The 20,335-nt window shown below is 42.3% G+C and overlaps 1 protein-coding gene across 1 annotated transcript in view; it reads right to left on the bottom strand.

Annotated features, from left to right (window-relative positions):
* mms22l (MMS22 like, DNA repair protein) overlaps window positions 1–20,335 on the bottom strand; it is a 132,204-nt gene that overhangs the window by 81,190 nt on the left and 30,679 nt on the right. Inside the window, exons 11-14 of the mRNA XM_033021047.1 lie at window positions 17,366–17,428; window positions 14,144–14,263; window positions 11,755–11,981; window positions 9,846–10,355 (exon numbers count right to left, since the gene is read on the bottom strand). Coding sequence (XP_032876938.1) covers window positions 9,846–10,355; window positions 11,755–11,981; window positions 14,144–14,263; window positions 17,366–17,428 — 920 coding nt within the window. The remainder of the gene's footprint in view (window positions 1–9,845; window positions 10,356–11,754; window positions 11,982–14,143; window positions 14,264–17,365; window positions 17,429–20,335) is intronic.

The raw sequence follows: 20,335 nt of genomic DNA, 5'->3' as shown, positions 1-20,335 counted from the left end.
TCACTCATGTAACTTTTTTTAAATACAAAGGGTGGTGGAACGAGCTTCCGGAAGAGGTAGACAAGGTAGATGAGGTAGACGAGGTAATTGAGGCAGATATTATCGTAATATTGAAGAAATATTTAGAAAGGTGCATGGATAGGATAGGTTTAGATGGATTTAGCCCAAACACAGGCATGTAGGACTAGTGTTAAAGGGACATATCGGTCGGTGTGGGCAAGTTGAGCCGAAAGGCCTGTTTCCACACTGTATGACTATGACACATCAAGAGTCCTGCTGGGAATCTGGTCCATTAGACCAGGTATAATGCCAGTAACACCTTTACTTCGTGTGACCTGGGGGACTACTAAAATCAAAAGATGCAAGATACACAATCAGAGATATCACTCAAAACAACCGATAATGCAAAGAAACACAAGAGAGTGGTGGACACAGCCCAGTCCATCGTATGCACAACCCTTCGCACTTTCGAAAGCCTCCTACATGAGGCACTTCCCCAAGAAGGCAGCACCTATCATCAAGGATCTCCATAACCCAGGCCATGCCTTCTTCTCACTGTTACCATCAGATGGTGGGAAACAGAAACCTGAAATCGTACAACAATATACTCAGGAACAACCACTTTCCTACAGCTACCAGGTCCTTGAAACAACCCATGCATCCCTAATCCCACCTCAATAACGGAACACTATGCACAACCTCTTGCACTCCACAGGCTAGATAATGCTACAATAATTGCAGAGTATTACAGAAAATTTTGGACGCAGCCCAGACCATCGCACAAACCAACCTCCCGACCAGTGACTCCATTTATACCTCACACTGCCTTGGCAAGGCCAGCAGCATAATCAAGGACGAGTTGCACCCTCGCCACTTTGTCTTCATCCCTCTCTCATCAGGCAAAAGGTGTAGAAGTGTGAAAACACACACCTCCAGATTCAGGGACAGTTTCTTCCCAGCTATTATCAGACAATTGATTCATCCTACTACAACCAGAGAGCAGTCCTGAACTACTATCTACATCTCTGGGGACCCTCGGACTATCCTTGATCAGACCTTGCTGGCTTTACCTTGCACTAAACGTTATTCCCTTATCATGTATCTATACATTGTAAATGGATCGATTGTAATGCTTAGCACGCGACAAAAAGCTTTTCACCGTACCTCAGTACACGTGACAATAAATTAAACTAACGAACTAAGAAAGATTTTTAATTGTATCTGTACGTCTCAAAACTTGTGCATATGACCATAAACTCGACTTGATAACACATGTGTTAGCTGACAGAGATTAGGAATCAGATACAGCAGATTGGCAACTTCCTGCCAAAGAGAACACAAAATCGGCCCCTCTGTGCACATCCATAACAGGAAGCTGGCAATTGGGGTTAGGCTTTGTAGAAAACCATTCCCTTTTAAATGTGGAGAGGATAGGAATTGCAGGAAAAGATGCAAATGGTATGACCAAATAAAAACCTGGTGGTAAGGCAATTGATAATTTAAAATTGTTTTTACTTTGCTCTCAGTCCTTAGTTCTGCATTTTAGCTTACAATATTTTACAACGTAACACACACTGTTGGCCCTTTCCTGAACTCCACATACATGTTCTCTACAAAGGACAGTAGCTGTCTCCGTCAGCAGCTGACAGGTAGAGTAATTTTGTAAATAGCTTCATGTGGAAGCCAATCCATCCCTTTTCTTTGTTTGCCTGTATAGCTTGCATTTCAGGGCCTATAAAAATAATTACACAACACATCTCATTCACATATATCTCGCTTAGCGCACAGGTTGAGATGTAATTGGTCTCCTGGGATTAAAAATAGAGTTCAACCAAAGGATCTTTCCACATTACAATCATTTCAAATTCTAATATTTCATTGTAAAATGTCACAATGTCTTCACGTAGTTTTTGGAAGGAGTTGATTTATCCTTATTTTCTACAAAAAAAACCCAAAATAAAATGCAATGTACCAAGCCAAAATAGTTACATGTCTTTTCCCTTGTGACAATAAAAGAAAATTCAGTGTAAGTTTGGCTAAATGGATTTGAAACTGTTATGGACTAATGAGATAAACATATATATTTCCCTAGTTGGTAAAGGAAGATATCAGTAGCAATATTCATATTTCATCAGAGCATAATGAAGACATCATAAAATATAAAGAATAGCTGCAGATCAAAAATATGACAGGAACACCGCAGTAACTTGGCTTAACAAGTCATTGCAATAACTTAAAACATATTTCGAGAATACATCATCAGTTGACTGGGTCGGTGGATTTTACATTTTAAGTAGGTATATGGAATGAGCTGCCAGAAGAGGTAGTTGAGGCAGCTATTACAACAGCATTTAAAATACACTTAGACAGGTACATGGATAAGAAAGTTTTAGAGATATGAGCCAAATGCACTAGCTTTGGAGGGTCATCTTGGTCAGTGTGGACAAGTTGGGTGAAGGGCCTGTTTCCATGCTTTATGACTCTATACAACTAAGTTCAAATGATAGAAATTTGAAATAAAAAATGTAGAATGCAGTAATTAGTCATCAACTCATGGAGCATCAATGGAAAGATAACATTTTAAGTTTATCTCTCTCTCTCTCTCTCTCTCTACAGATACTGTGTGACTTATTCAGCAATTTTGCCATTCGCTATTTTTGTTTTCACTTAATCTATTCTTTTAGTTCCTTATAAGGAAGTATTAAATTCAAACTTCAACTAGCCAGTGACAAAAGACAAACTAATATGTTTAAAACGCACACGTTCTTCATAACTTGTGTGAAATTTGAATGTGGCACAAAGTAAAACATTTCCATTTTACTTTGATGACTGATTCATCAGTCATTGCATAGGTGCACACAAATGAAAAACAGAAACTCTCAGAGTAGTTTTGGATCCAGAAAGGTTAAACTAATCAAAGCCAACTCTTCCTATTATGGAAATTGGAAATAAAGCAGGTGATGCATTGTGCTGAATGCCATGTATAGAAGATACTCAAAGTATGAGTGGATATAAGTAGAACTCAACATAAACTAAATGTAAATAAGTCTGAAGAAGAGTCTCGACCCGAAACGTCACCCATTCCTTCTTTCCAGAGATGCTGCCTGTCCCGCTGAGTTACTCCAGTATTTTGTGTCTATCTTCGATTTAAACTAGCATCTGCAGTTCTTTCCTACATTAAATGTAAATAATTTCTACTCTAGCTGGTGTCCATTTATGCTTTATGATCTTACAATACAGGGTTCAGGGTGCCTCATATTAAATCAGAGAGCAAACAAAGTCACTTGAAGTATGAATTAATGTTCTCAGATTTTGAAGTTACACCACTGCTGCTGACTTCTGTAATCAGAGGCAGGACAGACGGCAAATGTAATAAGCCAGCCAGCCTCCAGTCTGGTCTTGCAGAAGCAGAGTTAAAGCTGTGCCACAGTATTGACATGTACGCTCAATAGAGCCCTCCAAGATTTTGATTGGAGACCCTCAGCAACAGTGGTGCCACTAATTGCCCGAATGAGAAGGCTGGATCATTGCTTCTTCAAGATGGTCTTTACCTGGTTTTGTGGCACAACTGCTAACTGTTCATAAAAGATCAGTTGACGTCCAGATCCGATGGAGTTTTCACAGCTGCTTTGCTAAGAAGTAAATTCTAAATGACTGAACACTATTGAATTAATTAGTTGCACTTTATGTTTTAAAGTGGAGGTAATGTGGCTGAATGGAGAAGACAAAAGGACTTTAAGGTGATGGCTGGTAATACAGAAAAATATTTAGGTCTTTGCGATCTCTTGTTTCTTGAACTGTGGACTCTTGATCATCGCCGACTTTGACAATGTCAATATTAGGACATGTGCATTAAGCACCTGCTGCTGTAAGTTCTGTCATTCTCCACCCAAACAGGATCATCTCATTAACCAGATGCGACAGTCAAGAAGGTACACCTGCACCTCTACTTCCTTCGGATACTATTTCTCTGGGAGAGGGATGTTGTGAGGTACGGAATAGTATTAGTGGGATTTTTCTCTATTACCAGCCTTAAAATCCTTTCTGCTGAGGAATGAAACTCACAAACCTCTACAGATGCACCATAGAGAGCACACTGTTGGGTTGCATCAGTTTAGTTTTGGAACAGCAAGAGATTGCAAAGAAATGTAGATGCAGCCCAGTCCATCACACAGAACAGACTTCCTACCATTGACTCGACATCTAGATTTCACACTGCTTGAGAAAAGTAGCTAACATGATCAAAGACTTGTCCCAACCCGGTTATTCCTTCATCTTCCTACTCCCATTCGGCTGTAAGTACAGAAGATTCAAATTGTGCACCACCAGACTCAGGAATAGCTTCTTCCCCTCTGTTATCAGGCTTCTGAACAGTCTTTCAATTAGCTGGGGTACAGTCCAATGCACCTCTACCTCATTGTGGATATTGAAATGTCCATGAAACGGCTGCTTTACAATGCTGAGAACTATATCCTGCACTCTGCATCTCTCTCTTTGCTTTATCTGTTGTTTAGTTTAGTTTAGAGATACAGCGCGGAAACAGGCCCTTCGGCCCACCGAGTCCGCGCCGACCAGCGATTCCCGCCCAAAAAAAGGTCATGGGGAGAAGGTACAAACTCCGTGCAGACAACAAATCTGTAAGGCAGTAACTACTGCTGCGCCACCGTGCCGCCCATGACTTGGTTGTATTTATGCATAGTATTGTTCAGGTCTTCCACGCTTGATTGTTTAACAATGACTCTTACTGGAAAGGATACTGACTTGGCTGTAATACCCTGATTGGATAGCATGCAAAACAAAGTGTTTCTCTGTATCTCGGTACACGTGACAATAATAAACATAAAACAGATTCCAATATCGCATTTTGCTGCTCTGAGTCAAATAGCAGTCCTGTGATTTGCCTTGGGAAATGTTACAACGGTGACGCATGATGCAGTCTGCTATTATTATTGTAAAAAGAGTTGAAGCCAAGATTAATCAACCAAGCTTAACAGAGCAAGACTCCTGCATTCAATCATCGTCAATACTGCCCTCAGCCAATCAGTGTGGCATCAAAACAAACCTTGGTTTCTTCCTAAATACAGATCAGGAAAATATTCAGGTCTTCCACGCTTGATTGCTTAACAATGACTCTTACTGGAAAGGATACTGACTTGGCTGTAATACCCTGATGAGAAGCAATCGACTGGCTGTAGGCACGAGCTTAACTTGACACAACATCGGAACATTCCCTAGTTATGATAGATTTCAATTACTGCAGGAAAAAACAGTCAAGAAATCTCAAATTTTGTTTAGTTTATTGTCACGTGTACAGTGAAAAGCTTTTTGTTGCGAGCGAGCCCATCAGCAGGAAGACCATACATGATTACAATCGAGCCGTCCACAGTGCAGAAAGTGACTGCTTTCTAAAAAGGTAACTCACAAGTGAGTAAGTAACAGCAACACACAAAAATCTTAGCATGTTTGTACCTCATTATACTTTTCTCAATTAAAGTTGTGGAGAAAATTGCAGAAGCCTTTGTAGAGATATTTGCATCATTTTTCACCACAGTTGAAGTTTCTGGTAGATTGGAGAGTGGCTAATGTTGTCCTGTTATTTAAATAGGGCAGCGAGGACAAGCTAGAGAACTACGGGCCTGACATCAGTGGTGGAAAAGCTGTAGGAGAGGATCTACCAGCATTTGGATAGGCATGGACTAATTAAGCTTTGTGTGGAAAATAGTGTCTCACAAATCTGAGAGTTTTTGTGAAGAGGTCACCAAGAGGAAAGATGAGGATGGGGCAGTGGGCTTTAGAAAGGCCTTGACAAGGTCCCAAATGATAAACTGGGCAGGAAGATTAGAACCTATGGGATCCCAGGTGAGTTAGCCAAATAGATTCAAAATGGGCTTGAAAGAAATCAAACAGTGGTTGAGGAGGGTTGTTTTTCTAATTAGAGAAATCTGATCCTTCATCATTCATTGTTCTAAGCAAGAAATACTCATAAAGGATGCAATAAACAGCATAAATGTGGGGTGCGTGTGCGTGTGTGCTTTCTCCGCAGAGTTGCTAATAAACATTATGGATTCTAATCACTATGTGTGAGTCTGATCATTTCAACATGGTGTCAGAAATTTCGGTCCCTCTCCTCGCCTAGTTGGTTTACATTTATTTTAGTTTGTTTTTTTGTTTAGATTGTGGTTTTACAATGGCTGCTTCTCTTCGCAAGCCTGAGCCTTTAGTATTTGACGGTGACCTCGCCGAGCGTTTGGCGCATCTTTGAGGAGGATTTCACTGTGTATGTTCATGTGGCTCATACTACCGCCGCTCCAGATGTTCGTGCCTCTATTCTCCTCAACCTGGCCGGTACAGAGGAGGCCACTCGACGTGCTAGAAGATTTAATTATGCCCCAGCACAGTTCAATGCTGCGGGTGTCCAGATTGTTCTGGCTGAATCTATTCAAGACCCTGCGTGCATACTTAATAAATTCAGACAACTATGTGAGTTACGCATTAACCTTGTGATGGAGCGGCATAATTTTTTTTTGCGAAGCCAAAGGCTGGGTGAACCTGTCGAAGCCTACATCAATTCTTTGAAGCACATCGCCAGTCAATGCGAGTTTGACAATTTGTGCGATAGTCTGATACGAGACAGACTGGTTTATGGAATTCCCAATGATATGGTACGGGATGAACTTCTACGTGATGCTGATCTCAGTCTGGAGAGGAGTGCTAAAAATCGCTGTCGTATTGCAGAATCTTACACCAAATCTTTAGGGGCAGGGTCCCCATTCTGCCGATAATGCTAATGTTGCCCACACGGTTTATCAGGCCCAGCGCCAGTTTTCTCAGCTGCCCGGTAGATCTGGTGTTAAGTTCATTAATAATTGTGTGAACTGTGGAGGTTCGCATGCAGGCATTCGTGAACGTTGCCCAGCTTATGGAAAACTTTGCCACTTCTGTAAACGCAGGAATCACTTCATTCGTTGTTGCCATTCGCTTGGAAACAGAATACAGACACAGAAATCTGTCCACCTGCTCCAACGTGAGAGCTTAGATCCAGAGCCTTCCCATGCGGCTCCCAGGCAAGCTTCTCTAACGAGGACATACTGCCTGCTAATGAGACTGGATATCAACATACATTCCTTGTCGGAATTGTCTCGTAAACATCAAGATCCCATGGTCATTCTCCTCATTAACGGAATTAATGTTATTGTTAAACTCGACACTGGAGCTCGTTGCAACGTTTTATCCTTATCTGAACTCAATAAGATTCGAAAAAATGAGGTCATCAATCACACGTCCGCAACTTTACTTCTATTTGTAGGTGGCACAGTCGGTCAAGTTGAGCTACGATGCTATCTTGATACACGTGTCCACATCCTGAGCTTCTTTATTGTCCGAGAAAAAGTGCCTTCTCTGCTAGGCATTGATGCTTGTAACCACCTGGGTCTGGTCACCTTCAGTACATCTGTCAATCAACCGTCTGCTACATGTGGCTTCACCCAACAAATCCTGACATTATACAAAAGTCTGTTCGACGACAAGCTGGGCAGGTTACCTGTCAAGTACACAATCACAACTGACCCCGAGTTACTCCCAGTTGTCCGTCCGGCACACCGGATTCCCCATGCTATGCGGGACCGTGTACAAGGTGAACTTGACAGAATGGCGACTATGGGTGTGATTACCCCCGTTGCTGACCCATCGGATTGGGTCTCGACCATGGTAACAATAATAAGAAAGAAATATGGATTTGCATCAATACTAAAAATCTAAACACTGCCATTAAACGGCCACCCTAACCCTAATGCGCACAGTGGAAGAGATTGCAGCGCAGCTGGGCAAGGCAAATGTATTCACAGTGCTAGATGCCAAGAGTGCATTCTGGCAGATTGCCTTGAATCACAACTCCTCCAAGTTAACCACCTTCAGCACACCCTTTGGACATTACAAATTTCTTTGTATGCCATTTGGCATAAGCTCTGCTAGTAAAGTATTTCAACATGCTATGGAACAATTGTTTGCAGGTTACCCATGCTCCATCGTAGTTGATGATATCCTTGTTGCTGGACAAACTATTCAAGAACACGACACAAACTTAAAGAAGGTTCTGAACCGGGCTAAAGAAATCAACCTCAAGTTAAACCCTCTAAATTGCAAATACAGAGTAAATGAGGTGAACTATGTAGGCCATGTGTTCATTAAAGGCCTCAAACCCGATCCATCAAAAACCATTGCTATCAACGAGTTACCAGCACCCACAGATGTGCTCAGCCTGCAGAGATTCCTTGGCATGGTAAATAACTTGGGGAAATTAATTCCAAACTTCAGTGAACTATCGGCTCCACTGCGCCAGCTAACCCACAAAAACACTGTTTGGGCCTGACATGAGCAACAGCAAAGGGTGTTTGACACTCTCAAACAACAGATGTCTTGTGCCCCCACTCTCGGCTACTTTAATGTAAAATTACCGGTCACACTGACTTGCTTGGAGGACCTGGTAGCCCACACTGCCGCTGACGATACCTTACGATCGCTCTCCTGTGTCATTAACGCGGGTTGGCCTGACAAGCAATACAATCTACTGCTTCCAGTTCTACCCTTCTTTACCCTTCGTGATGAGCTAGTACTACAAGATGGCGTTATCGTAAAGGGCCACAAAGCTGTAGTTCCTGCCTCTCTACACAGCAAGTATTTTGATGCTGTCCATGCGGGACACCCAGGCGCCGAAGCAACTGTCCTGCGAGCAAAAACATGTTTTTCTGGCCTGGCATGACAGATTACATTCACGAGAAATTGGAGTCCTGAGCAGTGTGCAACAGTTTGGCACTTCAACAAAAGCAACCACTTCTCTCACACCCGGTTCCTGCCCTCCCATGGTCCACATTGGCAACTGACATATTTGAGTGGCGTGGCAAACAATACATGGTTCTTCTCGACTCGTATTCTGGATTGTTTGACATCGATCTTCTTCGTAGCCCCACTTCTCATGGGGTAGTTCAGAAGCTGGCACGCTATTTCTCTGACCACGGAGCTCCATGTCAACCACTATCTGATAATGGCAGTCAATTTACCAGCCAGTACTTCAAAGACTTTGCTACATGCTGGGGTTTTCGTCACATCACCAGCAGCCCTGAGAACCCCCAGTCAAATGGACTAGCTGAACGTGCCGTCAGGAGTGCCAAACAATTAATGGAACAGTCCCACAGAGCAAAATCAGATGTGTACTTGGACCTGCTTAAATTGCGCAACATCTCCCGCGACCTGATATTGGGTTCACCCGCTCAGAGTCTGATGCCAAGGCAGACCCGTGGCACATTGCCTGTGGCGAAACAGGCATTGGTACCGCATGTATTCCCACCATCAGAAGTCCAGTCCAGACTACAACAAAAGTGCGACGTTCAGAAAGGGCGGTATGATAAGACGAGCAGACTATGGATTCTAATCACTATGTGTGAGTCTGATCATTTCAACACCCAGAGAGTTGTGAATCTGTGGAATCCTCTGCCACAGAAGGCATTGGATGTTTTCAAGAGAGTTAGATTTAGCTAAGGGCTAAAGAAATCAAACAAAATGGGGAAAAGCAGAAACGGGGTACTGATTGTGGATGATCAGCCATGATCACATTGAATGGCGGTGCTGGCTCGAAGGGCCGAATAGCCTACCCCTGCATCTATTTTTCTATGTTTCTATGGCCCCAACCGTCAAAGAAAGTCCTTTAGGCCAGACCTCTGAACGACCTCTGAATGATACCACTGCTGAAATGGTGCAGTGTAAGAATGTGTTTTTGCAAATTGACAGCGAAAGTACAGATCAAACTTGAGTAGTGCTCAGAAAAGTATTGAATATGAACATGTACTCACCTCAAACGAGCCAGAACAATCTGCAGAAATGTAAGTGCTGCATTTAATTCACATTCCCTGCAGGCACGGTAGAGCAGATCAAACCCTTGATTCAATAGCTTCTCCTCTGAGAGATGTAGAAAGGAACTGTTCTCAAATACCTCCTGCACAGCATCAATATACGTTAGTAGCAATGGCCAAAGGGTCACTTTCCGTGTGTGTTCGGTTGTTTTCAAGTAGAATTCTTTTGCTACATTCTCAAAATTAGTCGACAGTTTTGTAGCAAGGAAACTAATGTCAACATTTTTCTCCTCGTACATCAGAAGAAATGCAAAGTGACCTTTCCAAATCAATGACTGTTGGGCAATGGAGAGCAGACTGGGCTTTAAAAAGTCAAGGAGATCTGAAACACGGCTGACAACGTCTTCCATCCCTGCCACTTCTGCAAGGACTAGAAAAAGGCTGAGGAAATTCTGAAGGCCCAGTTCCGTGAGTTCCTGCATTTTTCGTTGATGGAACTTGGAATAAATCCTGCAAAATTAATAGGTTATATCACGTAAATGGAAGCAGGCAAAATCTTCCAATCCATTGCAATGTCTTCGCTAGAGTCAAATGTCAAACACCTGCAGCTGTTTTCATTAAATTAGAGCTTCACCCAACTAATTATACCAGCAGAATTTTAAAGTATTCACTAAACAAAGGTTTGCAGAAAACCCTGTTTGTTATTTCATTTTACCAATGAAAAGTAAAATTAATGACATAATTCAGTAAACTAGAATTTCATTAATGCAACCATTTGATTCAAATTCGTTTTTGTGATAGAAGTTCATAACATTAGTCATATTTTGTACTGCAAGACTTGATGGGATCGCTAAGACAATGAACCATTGCAGTCCTTCTGGTAAAGGTACTCACACAGTGCTGCTGGGTAGGACAGTCCAGGTTTTAGACTCAGTGACAATTAACTCATTTTCAAATCAGGATGATGCACTATACCTTCGGACATTTAATAAATGAACATCAATGGATGAATAATTACAAAACAAGGGACTTAACATTTGTCATTGAATAACAGGCCATATCAGTTTGATTTGTTAATAGTTAATGATTCCTATGTTTTTTATGCAGATAGAAACATAGATCTGCCAAACTCATACATTGTGTTAAGAAATGGATTATCTTTCCGTTCATCCTAGCTGGATAGGAAACCTACTGAAATAAGTTTGCGCATGCTACCTCTTAACAGCCATCCCAAACTCTTAACAAACTCTTAGGGACGACAGGTGGCACAATGGGCTAAGTGTTCGGCTGGCGACCGGAAGGTAGCCGGTTCGAATCCCGCTTGGAGTGCATACTGTCGTTGTGTCCTTGGGCAAGACACTTCACCCACCTTTGCCTGTGTGTGAATGTGTGTGAATGTGTGTGAGTGATTGGTGGTGGTCGGAGGGGCCGTAGGCGCAGATTGGCAGCCACGCTTCCGTCAGTCTGCCCCAGGGCAGCTGTGGCTACAGAAGTAGCTTACCACCACCGAGTGTGACTGAGGAGTGAATGAATAATGCGATGTAAAGCGCCTTGAGTATTAGAAACGTGCTATATAAATCCCATCCATTATTATTATTATTATTATTAACAGAGTTAGGTGGAAAAAGACTTTTGTATTCATATAGTCCGAGTCAATTGACTTATGTCTGGGCCCAAAGACAGGGTACCAGAGATATACAAAGCAGATTGGTATTCAATGGTTGAGATGGTGGCACAGAGCAACTGGTTTGACCCTTAGATGTTCCACCAGCAGGCCTAACACCCTTTTCACCACTGCCCTTCCAAATATAGCAATGCGAGTGAGAACATTATTTTAACAAGACATATGTTAATAAATGTAGTGAAAGAGTAGTCATTTTTTTTACTAACTTACACCATTTTTAATTACCTTCCTTTCAACTGTTTCCATGGATGTGTTCCACTTGCTTCCTGCCCTTTCGTAATTTGCAAAGCTAAAATTCTGAGGAAGAGCTGAAAACTATTCTGCGACTGGTACAAGTTGGAGCTTTGGTCACCTCGACAACACGCTCTTGTCAATTCAAGCATAGCAAAAGGTGATTTGCTCACAGTGGCCATTCCTTGTAAGCCAAGCCAAGGAATATTGAAGGGGCTATTCTGTGACAATAAACAGACATACACAGTGCAGTCAGCAATAATTCAGTCACCCAAATACAATCCATGAAATTAACATTTATTAAATCAATGATTTAGCCCTGCAATCTAAAATTGATAGAGACAAAATGCTGGAGTAACTCAGGGCGACAGGCAGCAGCCCTGGATAGAAGGAATGGGTGACATTTCGGGTCGAGACCTTTCTTCAGACTGAGAGTCAGGGGAGAGGGAAATACAGAGATTATGGAAGGGTAAGGTGTGAAAGTGAGACATCAAAGAGAGAAAGCAAGGGTTACTTGAAGTTAGAGAAGTCAATGCATCAGAAGGAACTGCAGATGCTGGTTTAAACTGAAGATAGACACAAAAAGCTGGAGTAACTCAGCGGGACAGGCAGCAGCCCAGTGGGATGAACATTGATTTCCCTCATTTCAGGTAGCACTGGCATTCCCTCTCTCTCTATCCCTCCCCCACCCAAGTCGCACTAGCATTCATTGTTCTTTATCTTTCCACATCACCGTCTATATCTCTCATTTCCCTTATCCCTAACCAGTCTGAAGAAGGGTCTGGACCCGAAACGTCACCCATTCCTTCTCTCCAGAGATGCTGCCTGTCCCGCTGAGTTACTCCAGCTTTTTGTGTCTATCTTAGAGAAGTCAATATTCATACCGTTGGTTTGGATGCTTGGCAGCCTGTTTTCCCTCTCCCTCCATCCCTCCTTCAACCTAGTTCTCCGGTCGGTCTGACTGTCCTCCTGGTTAAAATTTTATCTTTGTATGCTTCGTTGTCGCCGTCCCCTAGCTAACAATGATCTATTCGACATTTTCTTTGAGCTTTGTCCTCTTTGATGTCTCGATTTCACACCTTACTGTTCCATATCTGTGTCTCCCTCTCCCCTGACTCAGTCTGAAGAAGGGTCTCGACCCAAAACGTCACCCATTCCTTCTATCCAGAGATGGTGTCTGTCTCGCTAAGTTACTCTAGCAATTTGTGTCTATCTTCGGTGTAAACCAGCATCTGCAGTTCCTTCCTACACAATCTAAAATGATAATGCATTTGAAATATGGACACGTTCTTTCAAAGACATCCTCTTAAAATAGTTCATTGGTACTTTATTCCAATTATAGTCCAATTGGAGAATATCCGTACAGACATCATTTTAATAAATCTGCAATCGTACCTCCAAATTTTTCTGATTACGCGAGAATGCAATATGTGGCAGAGGTTTTCAATCAGGTTAATAAATGACAAACACCTCAAAACAGGAACTGGAGTCTCTCAAATTTGTATCTTGAAATGTTGCTGGAACTGCATTATTCCTCTTGATAATGTTACTCAATGTCAGGCTATGTCGATCGAAAAAAAAAGCATTTATAACTGGTGAATATTTACTACATTCAGGCTGTTGGTGTTGGGGCATCTACTGGAATATGGTTGAATAGCTGTCACAATGGCATGAGGTGGATGCTAGTCACACAATGCCAATCTAATGTCTTAGCAAAAGCAAGCAAATGCCGAAAGAATCTACCTGAAATTAGTTATTTTGTGTGCACAAAAAAAAATCCTGAATATTTTCTATTTCATATAAACAGGATTATTTGTTATAACGTCCATCTTAAAGCTCTGCGATCTATTTTGTTTCCAGATGTCTACTGTTATCTATGATCAAACGCGTTTTTAACGGGCCAGGAGCAGGCCATACTTGAAACTGATCCAACATTTAAGATGATTAAGGTTAAGCTAATGTGTTAGAAGGAACTGCAGATGCTGGTTTTAAACTTCAGTCTGAAGAAGGGTCTTGACCCAAAATGTCACCCATTCCTTCTCTCCAGAGATGCTGCAAATTCTACTACAGGCACTTCGCATTTACAATTGTTTGTTTTTAATGCGTTTCTGAAATAACGCGCTTCTTCCTTCAATACCAAAGTTTACACTGGTATTTTTAGAATAACACACTCAGATTTACTGCTGACAACATGGTCACGTAAATGTTTCATTTACGAGTATTTGAATTACATGCTGCTTTTCAAGCACATACCACCGTGTAAAATGCGAGGTGCCTGCATTTACTATTTCACAAAGCCATCTGTTTTAGGTTATTTTAACAGTCTGATCTTCCAACCATGAACTTTAAGAATTACTACCCGTTGGGCAAATGTTGTACTCACCAGGTGTTTACTGTAATAGTCCCACAATATGCTAACTGCATTGATATTGACACTCCAGAGGTCACTCAGAGTTAGGCAACACTGAAGGTGCATCCGCAATTGTTCTTCCAAAATTCCATTCTAAAATGTTCCAAACAGAAGATTTGATCAAACAACAACTAGAATCAATACTTATGGAACAATCAAAGCTTTTTGCTCATTGAGATTGGAGAAACATCAGGAACTGAGTGCCATTGCTTTGTTTAAAATGCTACATGTCTTTCCCGTTGCATCATTTATTGTGCGAGGATATGCTGTTTTCAGGAGGATTATAAGGTCACAAGGGATAGGAGTAGAATTAGTCCATTCGGCCCATCAAGTCCACTCTGCTATTCAATTATGGCTGATCTATTTCTCCCTCCTAACCCCATTCTCCTGCTTTCTCCCCATAACCCCTGACACCTGTACTAATCAAGAATCTATCTATCTTTGCCTTAAACATATCAACTGACGGCCTCCACAGCCTTCTGTGGCAAAGAATTCCAGATTCACCACCCTCTGACTAAAGAAACTTCTCCTCATCTCCTTCCTAAAATGACGTCCTTTAATTCTGAGACTATGACCTCTAGTCCTAGACTCTCCGACTCTCCACTCTATCCTAGCCTTACACTATTCTGTACGTTTCATTCTTCTAAACTCCAGTGAGTACAGGCCCAGTGCCGACAAACGTTAATTATAGGTTAACCTACTCATCTATTAGGCCAGTGAGTTTCTTTCCCGTTACCTCTCTATCCCATTGATACCACTAGATTTTGATCCATGCTATTAACCCTGTCTAGGCCCCTTATCATTTTAAACAATCATTTCATGGGCGGCATGGTGACGCTGTGGTAGAGTTGCTGTCTTACAGCCCCAGAGATCCGGGTTCGATCCTGACCACGGCTGCTTCTTTGTACGGAGTTTGTACTGTCTGCAGGTTTCTATCATTTACATTTCACATCATTAATATATACAACAAAAAACAAGGTAGTGGACCTTATGAAACCACACTGGTAACAGTCTACTAGTCACATAACTACCCATTAAGCTTTACCCCTTTGATTTCAGTCACTGAGCCAATTTTGAGTCCAACTTACCACTCTCCCTTAAATTCTATGGACTTTTACTTGCTTCTAAATGTGTCCCCATGAAAAACCTTCTTGAAATTACGTAAATTACATCAAATACACTCCTTTAATAACCATCCTCGTTATATCCTCTAAAAAAATAAAAATTAATAATTTAGGGAATTCCTTTAATAAATCCATGATGAAAGTCCATGATTAACATAGAAACATAAAAAATAGGTGCAGGAGTAGGCCATTCGGCCCTTCGAGCCTGCACCGCCATTCAATATGATCATGGCTGATCATCCAACTCAGTATCCTGTACCTGCCTTCTCTCCATACCCCCTGTTCCCTTTAGCCACAAGGGCCACATCTAACTCCCTCTTAAATATAGCCAATGAACTGGCCTCAACTACCTTCTGTGGCAGAGAATTCCAGAGATTCACCACTCTCTGTGTGAAAAATGTTTTCCTCATCTCGGTCCTAAAAGATTTCCCCCTTATCCTTAAACTGTGACCCCTTGTTCTGGACTTCCCCAACATCATGAACAATCTTCCTGCATCTAGCCTGTCCAACTGCTTAAGAATTTTGTAAGTTTCTATAAGATCCCCCCTCAATCTTCTAAATTCTAGCGAGTACATGTGCTTTTCTGAATGGTTTATATAATCCCTGAGAAATTATTACAACAATTTGCCCACCATTGGTTAAACTATCTTGCGTGTAATTGCTGTTTATCCCTTAACTTTTCAAACAACAGTGGAAAATTAACAACCCTTCATTGTTCTGGCATTATTCCTATGGCCAGGAAGAATGAAAATGTTGATCAGACCTCTTCAATTTAAATGTTTTAATAAAATGTGATATATTTCATTCAGACCTGGAAAGTTGTGCATTTTTGAATATGTTATAGACCTTAATATTTCCACTTTTAGCAGTTATATCCAATTCAATACTTCAAACCTGGTCTGTTTAACAACAGCATCAATATCATCCTTCTTTTGCGGAAAGACAGTCACAAAATATTCATTATGAACAGCACCCTCATCCTCAGCTCCATACAAAGGTTATCTTCTCTCTCCCCAATATGCAGTATATTTTCTTGAATTACCTTCTCTTTATGTACCTAGAAAACATCTGTGCTCTGTCTATGATATCTCAAGGCAGTTTTTTTTATCCCGTCTCTTTGTTTCCCTTCTTATTGTACTTCTTACACTTCCTGCGGTATTAATCTTCATGGGATTGCTAACATATTCAGGTCAATATTAATTGAAGGTTAAATTAACACCTTGAACCTTTCTGTAATAACGCATCAATACTTCATTTAAAAATATGGTTACATTGTTAGGATGCTGCAATGAAGATAAAAGGAGGAAATTTGATTAGTTATTTTGGTTTTGGCATGGTTAAACCTGCCTTGGTACAAAAAAGATTAAACCTGTCACACATGGAAACATGCCAAGGCAAGATAGTTTTTCACAGAGGTGCCAATTGGTCACTTGAGGAAGAAGCCAAGTGTCATTCAATTCTAAAACAAACATGTTGCATGATTTGCTCATATATACTTGACGATCAAGCTTTCTCAATTTAATGGGTGTTCTTCATAATTTTGCTTAGCTCTGGTAATTGTTTCAGAGGCAACTTATATTCAACATTTTCTAAGCACGAGAACACAAGCTGGAGTTTTAGGATGCAGTTCATCTGACGTGGAAGGCAATGTTAACAATTAGCGCAGTTAAGATTTAAAGAAAGTTATAGAGTTATGCATTGTTTCTGGCATTGCTGATATGCTCATCATGTTGCAATGCCTTTTCTCCCATCAGTGGTTCATTGTTCAAGGCATGCTTTCGGGCATTTCTGTCAGATGCACGAAATCACCATTGGTAACTAAAGCTGTTTTATCTCTACAAGGGCATGGACAACTTGAAAAGTTCAGGGTATACCTACCAACCCATGTTAAACAGGATCTACACATTTTACATAGCGCACAAAGATTTTTCAAGTTGCCACTTTAGCATCAACAGAAAATCAGATGCATTGGATAAGTCCATCAACCAACACAAAGCTACAATGATAAAGCAGAACTAAGTTACAATTCAGTACATAAACTGAGTTTCACAAAAAGGGTGTGTTTACATACCTGAACATTCACAGATAGTTTCAGAAGCTCTTCTATAAAACTCCAATTGTTTTCAATCAGTTTCTATATTGTACAAAAACATTAAAATATATTAGCAGTTTTTGTAAATGTGGAGTCAAAAGCCAAAATATATTAAGAGTACACATCTGGATGTCTCATATGTAAACTGTTTGCAGCTCAAATTCAATTGGAGGGAACTGAGGAGACCTGACATTTGAACCTTGAACTTCCTCATAATGCAAATGACACTGCAATCAAATACAGCACTAATTATTCTACAAACTTCCAGATAAGTAGTTAAATTAAATCAAGAATCCTGAAGCTGGAATGGATTGGCAATGGAATTGATGATTAAGATTCAGCGAAGTAATCCAATAAGCAAATCATGAGCATCAGCAATAATGGTAGTGAGTTGGAAAGTGAAATTCCACAATAAAGTAAGATTGTCAGTGGTCAGACAGAGATCGTAGGCTTCAGACCTGAGAAGTACTATTGGGAAGCAAGGAAAGTACCTCAGGAGTGGTGCGGTGGATGGGTTAGAAAGTAGAGTTGAGGGTCCAGATATCTCTGGCCTGAGGATGGGGACAGCAGATAAAAGAGGTCTAGTGCCTGGAGAGGTGAATGGCGATGGAGGCTCAGGACAGGTAATAGCAATGTTAGTGCCAAGTCCACAACTCATTTTAAGGAGAGCCTGCAGCTTGTTTCCCTGAAGTCAATCAGCAATTGTAATGGCAACCTCTGAAGCTGCAAGTGCCAGAATCAGATGTCTGGTCCTTTTTTTTGCATATGTAAATCATCTAATACCTGCACCCTGTTTGCTCTTGCCCAGTTGCCATCTGCCTCAATTCATAGAAATGTCCGTAGTCCATTTTTGATCAAAGTTTGTTAATGCGTGTGGTGCCTAAGTGATCTTTTATTCATTTGTTCCTGTCACATAACCAATAGAACATATGATGTATTGTATTCACCAGAGAGTAATATTTCCATGGATGAAAGAGTTGTTTAAATAATGAATTCTCAATCTTGGGTATGTCAACAGTGTGGAAGCTAGGCTTTTGTCTCATGGGATAACTCAAACTATCACCCACATACAACAGCAGCAATAAAGAGTGGCCGCACCTAAGCAAGGGATGCCACTGATGCCAGTGAAAAGTCCAACGGCTTCACAAATGCCTCAACTAAGCTGTACAATATGCAGAACAGCCTCATGTGTACAATATGTACGAAATGTACACTGCCTTACTAATTCAACTGCAGATCACAATGTCACATATAATTGAAAATAATTGTTATTTCCTTGAGAGAAACATGCACAATAATATTTTTGAATCATTTGTCTCACAAATTATCAGCAGAATACTGATAACTACTCACCAAAAACAAAGAGGGACCCGGTGTGGGGGGCTGCCGACAACAAAGAGTGATTCGGTGAGAATGAAAAGGGACAATCGGGGACTACGTTGAACTTTTTGTAACTTTGTCAGCATTCTATACGTGGCAACTATTTGCATACAGTACTTTGTGTGTGGTTTAAAAAACAAAGAATTTCATTGTGACATGTCACATGTGATAATAAAGCATCATTCATTCTCCCCGACTCCTTCATCGTGCAAATTCAGGAAGTCCCTCAATTCCCTGCTAAGAACTATCCAGGGATGCCAATTGATGCAGCACACATATCACTAATAAGCGAGTTTGGTATACCGACTGCGCATGCCCAGGTCATAGGTCACTGGAGTCTCCCACGCTGCAAACGCAATTGAATTGCTACTGGAGTTAGTGACATTAGTTCTCCCTTTTCTACTGGTCCCTGCAGAAATCTCAGCAGTGGCAATCTAATGAATCATGGTCGGCTCCCCCTCAGCCTGGGTGTATGGGTTTGATTCTCACTCGGGCTGCCCTCCCAGGTTGTACAGGGTTATTATACAGGGGCGGGGTGGGAGATTGCAACCTTCAAGTGGTCCACCCTGTTTCGACTAATGCAATCAACCCAACGTGCACAAACAAAAGATCAAATAGAACAAGTTGTCCTACAACATTAAACTGTGCACGCCAAACGCAAGAAGAAGATACAGGAGCGAACCACGCACCCACCTCCTGCATAACACAGGAGGCAGATTTGTGAGCGGAGTCTCATTACAATCCCCGTCCCCTCACGAGTGTCACATCCCTGTCCGTGGGCGGCCGGGCGTGCCCGTCCCTGTCCGGTGGCAGCCCCGGACTTGCAGCAGTGCGGGGGGAAAAGCACCTCTCCCGTTCCCCTGTCCCTGCTTCCTCTCTCCTGCCATCTATCCCTTTGACCGCCGCTTCTTTGCGGGAACCGCTGCTCAGCGATTCCCGTCGCTGCGCTGACTGAGGCCGGAGCTCCGGGTCTAGGGAGAATCGCACCTGCCCTCCCCCACAGTGAAAGGGACCCGAATCCCTCGACATCGTTACAGGTCACAGAGCGACCTCGGCTTTTCCAGTGGCTGTCGGTTGGCCCCTTCGGTGACAGTGGGTGCCGAGTGCCAGTCATCGGCGGGGATACACACGGGGTGCTGGAGAAGGGTCTCAACCCGAAAAGTCACCCATTCCTTTTCTCCGGGAAAGCTGCCTATCTCATTGAGTTGCTGCAGCGTTTTGTGTGTGTCCCCGTTGATGGCAGGTGCTCGGCTTCCGCCGGTGCGCTGGGGGGTTGGGCGGTGGCTGCTGGGTGGGGCGGGGGGTGCAGCTGGCGGTCCCCTGCCCATCGAGGAGCGGGTTCCCCTGGAGTTGGAGCGGGGATTGGCTGGAGTTGGTGCTTCTTCTCTGCACTGGCTGTGGGCCGCCGTTGCTCCGGGCCGCTGTCCCATCGGTCCAGGGTTGCCCTGGATGTCTCCTGCCACCCCTGGGCGGATTGGGACACTCGGGAGGGGGGGTTCAGTGGTGGTTCGGCAGCACTTGCGGCGCCGGGGACCCGGGTTCCATTCTGGCTGCGGATGAGGTGGGGAT

This window comes from Amblyraja radiata, chromosome 5 (genome assembly GCF_010909765.2).
Source record: "Amblyraja radiata isolate CabotCenter1 chromosome 5, sAmbRad1.1.pri, whole genome shotgun sequence".
In the NCBI taxonomy this organism is placed as follows: Eukaryota; Metazoa; Chordata; class Chondrichthyes; order Rajiformes; family Rajidae; genus Amblyraja; species Amblyraja radiata.
Note: the sequence above shows the minus strand (reverse complement) of the source record. Positions and strands in the feature narration are given on the sequence as shown.